Here is a 9,831-nt window from a genome sequence, read left to right on the forward strand (position 1 = left end):
TCAGGTTCCCCACCTCAGATGTCTCCAGCTTTGTAGAGTAGCTCATTCTTCCCAGGTGTGGGATCTTCTTGAAGGGATACCACTCAGAAAGAATGTGGCACTCTGCAAACCCTGCCTGGAGCCTCCACAGCCCCAGATGACATTTATCAGATGGTTTGGCCTTGTGTGGTGGACTTTTAAAGAAACAAATAGTCAGTGCAGGGGAGTCCAAGTAATATTGGGTCTGTGGCGTAGGGAGAGGGGACCTTTCTTGCTTAGAATCAGATCACATTGATGTTAGTGGGAGCTTTCCACCCACAGCAAATAACCTAGAGGGGTTCATGCGCAGGAGCTCCAGCTCAGGGGAACCACACACAAGCTATTTCTTTTTTTGAGCCTTGGCCACACAGAAACACTTTCCATGCTGCTACATCCCCAACACTCATACTTTCCAAATTTTCCCAAACCTTTAAAGTTTATACCAATATAGTGGTACCTCAGGTTAAGAACTTAATTCGTTCTGGAGGTTCATTCTTAACCTGAAACTGTTCTTAACCTGAGGTACCACTTTAGCTAATGGGGTCTCCCGCTGCCATCACACGATTTCTGTTCTCATCCTGAAGCAAAGTTCTTAACCCGAGGTACTATTTCTGGGTTAATGGAGTCTATAACCTGAAGCGTCTGTAACCCGAGGTACCACTGTAATTTTTAAAGGCCACACGGGGGTCCAAGAGCACGGCATAAGCCATTTTACAAAATAACACATTCACTTGGAGCTGTTTGAACTTTGTGGGGGCGGACATAGACTCTTCTTGCTATCTTTCCTATCTCTGATCATCAGACCCTTCAGAGAGACAGGTCAGGCTTAGTGCAAGTGGTTCCTGGAAGCGATTGCTCCATAGGGCAACTTGTCCATCTTCTACAACCTTTTTTCTTTTTGTTGTTGTTGTTCCCTGCCAAGGAGGACTTGTAGATGTGTGTGCTAAGTGAACTGGTGCTAAAAATGGGAAGAACAGGCAACGGATCCCGGAAACACCCCCGCAAGGTCAGGAAGAGGCTGCCCTGCCTCCCCACTCTGTCCCCGCCTATTTACAATACTGTGTCCACCCACTTTGTCCCACCTGATCCCTTAAGCTGCTGCTGTGCAGTCCGGAGAGCAATATCAGGTCCCTGACACTTGCAAAGCCGCACCGATAAAGCACTGCCTCTTCAGTGCTTGGGAAGTGACAGAGCCACAGGCACAATGAAACCCAGGTTCAACATTTGGCTGCCTCTCCTCTCCTTCCTTTTTTCAACTTGCAGCACAGTAAGTGTAGCAGGGCAGGGTAGCAACCTCTTAAAGAAATGGCTGGAATAGCTCCCATAGTAGCAAAATCACTGAAAGTCTCATTTTATTTTATTTATTATTTCACATAGTATGATGTTCCTGTGACCCGTGATAACTGCTGCATCTTGGATGACCGATTTGTAAGTCAATATCTCTTGTTATTCTTGCGCTTCTTACTAATATGGTTACTACTGGCATGTTGGTATGTGTATTCCTTTGTGAAGCGGTTGTTAAAATGTGTGGCTGCTTTTAACGTTGGCTACAGATTGCATGCAATATTTTAAAATAAGCTCATTTATCATTGTGTTTTAAGCTCTCCTTTTGTCTAGCCTACAAGGGGGTGATTAATATTCATCAGGTTCTGCATGTGTAGGGGATGAAAAATTATAGAGTCAGACTGTTAAACATTTATTCTTCTGCAGTGTGATTTAAAAGTTTTCTTTTCCTTTAGGGTAGCTTTTGCCCCACCACATGCGGCATTGCAGATTTCTTGAATACATATCAGCCTACAGTGGATCGAGATCTCCGGATACTTGAACAAATCCTGGAACAGATCTCTAATTCTTCAAGTTTAACGGACCAACTGATATCTCAGATTCGTCAGGCGCACATGGGATCCCCTCAAACTCAGCCAAGTGAGAATGCAAAGGCCACTACAGTGCAGTGGAAACATTCCTTTATTTCCCAGTTCATTTAGCAGCACATCACTAATATTTTGCATGCTTTTGTTCCTGTTCTGCAGATGTGATTCCAGGTTATGCTCAAAAGTCCAGAGAAATCATTGATGAAATCATCAGATATGAAAACATCGTTGTGGCCCATGAAAATACAATACAGTATGTATCTTCTGTTACTGCAGCTTTGAGGACTTTACTTAATCTCACTGCTTCGCTTCCTCAGTGAAGTTCTGCTGATGTGTTAAAGAAAATGTGTGTGTTCTTATAACTTAATCTGTGTAAATAGACAAGTTGTTTGCTTAGTTGAGGTTTATCACCTAATCAAGCTATTTACTTGTTTAAAGTTATAATCCAACCAAGAGAATTAAGCTATCTGTGTAGCTGCAGCTCCTATACCTGTTTACTTGGAAGCAAGCCTCACTTACTACATTGGGGCTAACTTCTGAATAAACCTGTTTAATCAGACTACAGCAGATGCTTCTTACACATCTAAAGAACACAGATACAGCCATCTATTATTCCTCCAATGAGCTCAAGGCAGCAGACATGGAGGCATGCAGTACAATTATTCTATTAGGTCATATTAGTGCAGGAAAAAAAACCACTTGCTCCTAGTATACTGACTGCATCGAGGGGAGAGTGGGGTCTCTCACTGGACCTGCACCAAGCTCTGTGCCTTCAGTGGACAGTTTGCTGGACATGCAGAGAGCGAGGTAACTTGAGATAAGACATGATTCTCTGCCCCCCGACCACCTCCTCACAGTCTAAATGAATTCAGCTTCAACTATTGTTCCAATAAACCTGTCCTGTATTGGGTTTTTCAATTGCTAGGCAACTGACAGACTTGCTGATTTTGAACAATAACAATATTCAACATTTGAAGCAGAAGACTGCTCAGCTTGAGGCACAATGCCAACAGCCGTGCAAAGACACTGTCCAGATACAGGAATTAACTGGAAGAGGTAAGAGTGAGAGCCTAGTACCTTTTTGATGAATTGTGTGCCATCACTCCCATCTTACTGAGGTGGCTAATAGCTCTTTTAAAAAATTTAATCTGTTTCTGATCATGAAGTCCACTCAATTCAAATATATACAGAAATTAATGGGAAGTTGCAGTGACAGGATAATGCCAGTTTATTGTGTACTAACATTTTATGGAAAGGCACTGCATTTGGCTAATTGGCCACTTTATAAACTTATTTCATTCTTGAGCATGAAGCCCAGCCATTTGAAAGCATATTTTTTAAATCTGAAAGAACTGGATGTGGGTACAAAGACTGTGGGGTTGAGATCAATAGAAATAACTCTTCATTTGACAGTTGTCACTATAAAATGGTTTCATCACTAAAGCATGGAAACAAACAACTTAGTTCTAGTGACTTCAAAAGATCCAGATGGGCTTAAGTCCAGGCTAACATCTATGGGCTGTCATTCTGTTCTCACCTCAAGTCTAAGCACAATTATTCAGTTTTCATTGATGTCTGCGGCATATGCTCACAAATAAGTATATTTAAAAGTGGAGCCTTGAGGTCGACATGTTTACTGCATTATATCTACTTGTGTCCTTCCACTGATGGAATCCTTTTTGAATGCAGCACAGACTTCCATCAGCTTAAGGTAGTTTTTGCAAAACTTCCCTTTCACCTGAAGTTCCCACTTCACCTACCAAACTGTTCCAAAATGTCCCCCACCCCAACATAACATTTGGAGCAGTTGCAAGAGGCCTCATCTTTTTCCCATTACTGGAAGTCCCGGCTGGACCAATGAGTGGAGAGAGACAACTTGTGGTATTTTCTGAAGTTTCAAAAGCTTTGCTTGACCTATAAAATTATCAAAATCTCTGTCTATATAAGTAAAGAGGAGGAGGGCCATAGCTCAGTTGTAGGTTAATACAGTTCCAAGAAAACCACATTTCGGTGCAGACAAATAGGAATGTATCTCGTTAACTTCTGCAGACTTGTGATGAATAATGTAGGTACATCTCAGTGTCCAAAGTGTTTTGTTAACAGTCTTTAAATTATGTACTCCAGAACAGTTTCCACGTAGAGCAGAACCAGTGGTTTGAGGGGTGTGGGGTTGGTCTTAGGCCAGGGAGTTCAAATCTCTGTTCAGCCTAAACTACTTTATGTGATTATTGAGAGAATAAACTGTGTATATTGCCCTGAGTTCTTTGGGTAAAGCACTGGAGAAGAATGCAAATTATAACGATTGAGGTATGTGGTGTATTTAGTCTTGTTTAGTTAAAATGTGAATACAATAGACAGCAGTTTCACTAATGTATGTTGCTCCTGTTTCTTCATTATAGATTGTCAAGACATTGCAAATAAAGGTGCCAGGCAGAGCGGTCTCTACTTCATCAAACCTCTCAAAGCCAAGGAGCAGTTCCTGGTCTATTGTGAAATGGATACACTAGGAAACGGGTGGACGATTTTCCAGAGGGTATGTGATCTGCAAAGCGAATGCGTGGCATGCGTAACATACTGTATAAGATAAGTAGTATAAAATGAATACTAATCCTGTTCATTTCCCTTTCCTACCTTTCCAATTCCTTATCAGAGGCTTGATGGGAGTGAAGATTTTAATAAAAACTGGATTCAGTACAAAGAAGGCTTTGGACACCTGTCACCAAACGACCAGACTGAATTCTGGCTTGGAAATGAGAAGATTCATCTGATAACCACTCAGTCTGCTATTCCATATGCCTTGCGAATAGAGCTGGAGGACTGGAGTGGCCAAAAAAGGTATTCCTCCAGGAGGATTTCTTCAGTAGTTCATGACTCCTATGCTGGTGGTGGTCTAAAGGTAAAGGGACCCCTGACCATTAGGTCCAGTCGTGGCCGACTCTGGAGTTGCGGTGCTCATCTCGCTTTATTGGCCGAGGGAGCCGGCATACAGCTTCCGGGTTATGTGGCCAGCATGACTAAGCCGCTTCTGGCGAACCAGAGCAGCACACGGAAACGCCGTTTACCTTCCCGCTGGAGTGGTACCTATTTATCTACTTGCACTTTGACATGCTTTCGAACTGCTAGGTTGGCAGGAGTACTAACCTCTCCCATCGAAGTACTAACCAGGCCTGACCATGCTTAGCTTCCAAAATCAGACAAGATTGGGCGTGTTCAGGGTAGTATGGCCATAGATGGTGGTGGTCTAACATTGGCTTATTAACTACATGCTCCTTCCAGGAGGAACAATGGGGATTTCCCCTTCCCAAACTTCACATTTTCTTCCCATGAGAACTTTGTACCTGCTGGTAACACTGCATTTGGCTCAGAAGGTTAAGAGGAAATAGTGCAATAAAAGCAGGAACACACATGAGGCCTCCCCAGGGAGTAAAAGAGGGGTGAGTGGGGTCTGACCAGAGGCCAGGAGGGGAAAGTAAAGCAATGGTTGTCTGGAGAGAGGTACAATGGTGCCAATGGAAGCAGGGAAGGAAGCCTTTGTGGGGGAAGGAAGAAGAGGTAGATACAGGATCTGTGTATGAGCATTGCTGGGGTAGAGGAACTGTAATAGCAAAGGCTTGGGGACTTGTGACTTGTTGGGGTCTGGTAAGTGCAGCAGAAAGGACTATGTTCTACCTGGTTCTTTGTCACAGGACATCATTGCTCTTAGACTTTGGAACTCTGGCTATCCAAAGTTTGCACTGTACAGCTGCCAAATTCTAAGGTATAAACTAGATCATTCTGCTGTCCTCTTCACCCATCCATGCCCCCACTCCAGGTCTGTGGGCCAAAGTCCGCAAAGAGGGCTCTTGCTTTGTCAACACCTGGCAAGCCTGTTATGCTGTGCCATCATCTTTCTGCCCATTTGCTACCAGCCAATACAAGTCTTAAGGCTATTGTTGGTTTCTCTGGGTTCTACTGCTTCCTGCAACATGTGATCCAGGCTCCTTCCCAGCAGCCAATCTGACACTGATATGTGTTCCAGCCATTAGGCCACAGCACTAATGAAAGACCACTGGGCTGTCCTCAATATTCCACTGAAGAGCATAAAAAGCACAATTATATTTGTTTAAAATAGCAAATTTTTAATTATAGAAGCAGGTAAAGTTAGTGTACCATGTTATGACCCAGGGATGGTTTGCACCTCATCTCTCAAACAAGCCCTAGTTTACTCCCACAGTAACTGTAATAGCAGAAAACTGCTTTACTATGGTGCCCAGAACAGAGGAGTGCGATCAAGTCCTCTATGTTTATAGACCTGTTAAGAAGATGCTGTGGGTTAAGCCACAGAGCCTAGGACTTGCTGATCAGAAGGTCGGCGGTTCAAATCCCTGTGACAGGGTGAGCTCCCGTTGCTCGGTCCTTGCTCCTGCCAACCTAGCAGTTCGAAAGCACGTTAAAGTGCAAGTAGATAAATAGGTACCACTCCGGCAGGAAGGTAAACAGTGTTTCTGTCTGCTGCTCTGGTTCGCCAGAAGCGGCTTAGTCATGCTGACCACATGACCCGGAAGCTGTACGCCAGCTCCCTCGGCCAATAAAGCAAGATGAGCGCTGCAACCCCAGAGTTGGCCATGACTGGACCTAATGGTCAGGGGTCCCTTTACCTTTACCTGTAAGATGAAGTACTCAGCAAGCAGTTGTTTTACACAGTTTCTGCACAAATGCCCCCATTTTGTACCCTTGAAATGCCTGCACCACGTAATATAATTAACAGACATGTCTGAGGAATCAAAAGTAAAAGACACTTAACACTAGTAAAATTTGGAACGTTTAACTTTCTCCTTTCTACAGCTATGCAGATTACGCCCACTTCAAAGTGGGAACTGAAGCAGACAAGTATCGCCTGACTTATGCCTTCTTTTCTGGCGGTGAGGCTGGTGATGCTTTTGATGGCTTTGATTTTGGAGATGATCCAAGTGACAAATTCTTCACATCCCACAATGGAATGCAGTTCAGCACACCTGACAACGACAATGATAAATTTGATGGCAACTGTGCTGAACAGGACAGATCTGGGTGGTGGATGAACAGATGTCATGCTGCTCACCTCAATGGCAAATATTATCAAGGTAACGCTGTGAGCTTTCTGCATGCTCCGAGTCCTCTCTCCCCTCCCCTCCAAACTTTTGAAGGCGGACAGGTAACAGGGGCCTGACTCATCTGATCTCAGGTTTCAGAAAGAGATGGGCAAACATAGACACCTCCTCACATAATCTGAAAATAGTTCCACTTATTCTGAGCCAATCAAAGTTAAAATTGACTAAATCGACGGGTGTTTGATAGGACTGATCTCTTCTCCCTCCAGTCCTATACTGTACATTCAGGGTAGGATCCAACAAAAGTGAATCCTAGACTCACTGAATATAGGGCAACTTAGAGTTAACATGCATAGGTTGCTCCTTTAAGCACTTTTCTGTCCCATTGATTTCAATGAGAGAGAAATCAATTCAACTTTGATATGCTAGCCTTTGGCTACAGCAAGTCTGCAGACGCTTCAGATTTTCCAGGATCAAGTGCTGTGGATCTGGACGGCCGGGTACCAGTATATGCATTTTCCTGTGGTGTAAACCATTTATGATTTTGAGATATCTTGAAATAGGAGACTTTAATACTGAAATGGTGCCATTAGCTGATCACACATGTGCAATTAAGAATTGTAATTACAAAGTATGTCCCCTTCATCTCACTTCAGGTGCTTACTCTGAATAAGCTTGAGACGGAACCATTTACTTGTCAATTGACATTTTACATATCACATATTTATTGTGTGTATAACTAAGTGCAGTCCTTTTTTTCTGCAAAAATGTTTAGGGCTACTCTCATTTTCCTACTCATATTGAAATACTGCCCCTCAATGAGGCCAAACTTATGGTAGATTCACAAAATGTTTAGGGGTATGTGTACCCCTGCGTCCCTCCAGAAAAAAAGCACTGACTAAGTGTTCTTATTATGAAATGGCCCATTCAACTCAGTGGAACTGACTTCTGAATAAACAAGTTTAGAAACTTGCTGCAGAATTGCTGGGGGCACAGAGAAGGGTAAAATTAAGTGCAGCTTAACTTCTCATTCTGTAAAAATAATCTTACCATCCACTTAACATGATATTATGTTGCTGCTTGTATTTTAGGTGGTTCTTACACAGAGAAAGATGCCGGTCCAAATGGTTATGACAATGGCATCATTTGGGCAACCTGGCGAAGTCGGTGGTATTCCATGAAGAAAACAACTATGAAGATCATTCCATTCTCCAGGCTTTCAGTAGTAACAGGAGGGCAAGCCGGAGGAGTAAAAGAGGTTATTATTATTATTATTTAGTTGCTTTGCCTTGCCAAAGCAACCGAAAGTGACTTTCAACCAAACACCGAACAAACGAACAAGAAACCAAACATAAATACATTCAAATCAGGGTGATGGGGGTGGTGTGGTTGTACTTTACAAACATCCCACCCACTTATAAAAGCCATACATTGTTAAAGGCCAAAGGTCTGTGTATAGAGAAAAATGGCCCGGCACCTAAAGATAATATGCAGTGAAGGTGCCAGAGGAGCCTCCCTGGAGAGAGCATTCCAAAAGTGGGGAGCCACCACAGAAAAGGCCCGTTGTCATGTTGCCACCCTCCAGACGTCTCGTGGAGGAGGCACATGAAGAAGGGCCTCCGATGATGATTGCAGGGTCCAGCTAAGTTTATATGGGGAGAGACTCTTTGGGGAGAGGTTCATAAGGGGAGAGGCTGGATTAGGAAGCCGAGGAGACATTTAGGAAGAAAACAAAGTCAATTGAAAATTGAATTAATGGAAGCATTGCACCTGAACACTGTTAACAGCATTTTACTGGCATCTTATGGAAAATATTCTCAGAGCTATTTCATTCTGAATGCTGTTTTATCACATTAAAATCAAAATGGCATATAGATGTGTATAATGGACACATGGTACCTGATGCCATGTGATGTGGTGTTGGAACTCTAGCAGAGAATGGCTTTAAAATAGGACTAGACAAATTTCCTGGTGGATCATTCTATTGAAACTATCATTTAGCCATGATAACTAAACAGAACCTCCATGTTCAAAATAAGTGTATCTTTGAATCCCAAACTGGAGCGGAGATTGTTGTCTGCTATGGTCTTCCAAAGATTCTTAATTAGTAATGTCTTTGGTTGGAGATTGCAGGGCTCTTTTGTTTCTGTCTTCACAAAATCCTCTTTATAGATGTATGTTATTCAGTCTTTTCTCAGGAGAAAAATGACAGTTGTTCCTTTTTCTTTCTTTCTTGTAGGTTGGAGATGTTTAAAAGAACATTTTTAACAAAGATTTAACTGGTCAAGTTAACAAACTTTTATAAAATGCTACTCTGAAGTTCACAAAGCATCCAAAATGTAGTCTCTGGAACTAGAAGCAAATAATTAAATGTTCATTTCCACCCTCCAATATAAGACATTCATTGCTCACATTTTCCGCTGCATATTCACAGTTGCACAATTTTGCACAAGGTTGTGGAAAACTGAATAGCTCACAAGTTTAAAAGCCTGAATCCTGAAGTTCTCCAGATTGTGTCTGTATCCAACAATGGTATAGCAAAATCCACATGCAAGAAAATATCATTCAACACAGGCAAAAACTGTTCTAGATTAGAACCACTATTTGTAGTTATTGTTCAATATTTCTTCTCCGTATATATTTGAATAAATATTAATAAATGAAAATGTACTATTAATTGCTTCTAACTGCCACAATAATTGAAAGGAATTTGGCAAATGTTCAGAATCATCTTCAAAAGATTGTTTATAGATCTGTAAATGCTCTCCTAGCTTTATTCATCAGCACCCTAAAGGTAAAGGTAAAGGGACCCCTGACCATTAGGTCCAGTCGTGACCGATTCTGGAGTTGCACTATTTATCTAATTGCACTTT

General features: G+C 42.3%; 1 protein-coding gene across 1 annotated transcript; it reads left to right on the forward strand.

Moving 5' to 3' along the window:
- Window positions 1-1,116: 1,116 nt before the first annotated feature.
- Window positions 1,117-9,624, forward strand: FGG (fibrinogen gamma chain). Its single transcript, XM_081208443.1, has 10 exons — window positions 1,117-1,285; window positions 1,396-1,446; window positions 1,758-1,941; window positions 2,049-2,142; window positions 2,815-2,945; window positions 4,289-4,422; window positions 4,540-4,724; window positions 6,714-6,991; window positions 8,050-8,216; window positions 9,198-9,624. The coding sequence occupies exons 1-10, from the start codon at window positions 1,223-1,225 to the stop codon at window positions 9,210-9,212; spliced, it is 1,302 nt and encodes a 433-aa protein (XP_081064569.1). The 5' UTR covers window positions 1,117-1,222; the 3' UTR covers window positions 9,213-9,624.
- The last annotated feature ends 207 nt before the right edge of the window (window positions 9,625-9,831 follow it).

Source organism: Podarcis bocagei (genome assembly GCF_964188305.1).
Source record: "Podarcis bocagei genome assembly, chromosome: 9".
Lineage (NCBI taxonomy): Eukaryota > Metazoa > Chordata > Lepidosauria > Squamata > Lacertidae > Podarcis > Podarcis bocagei.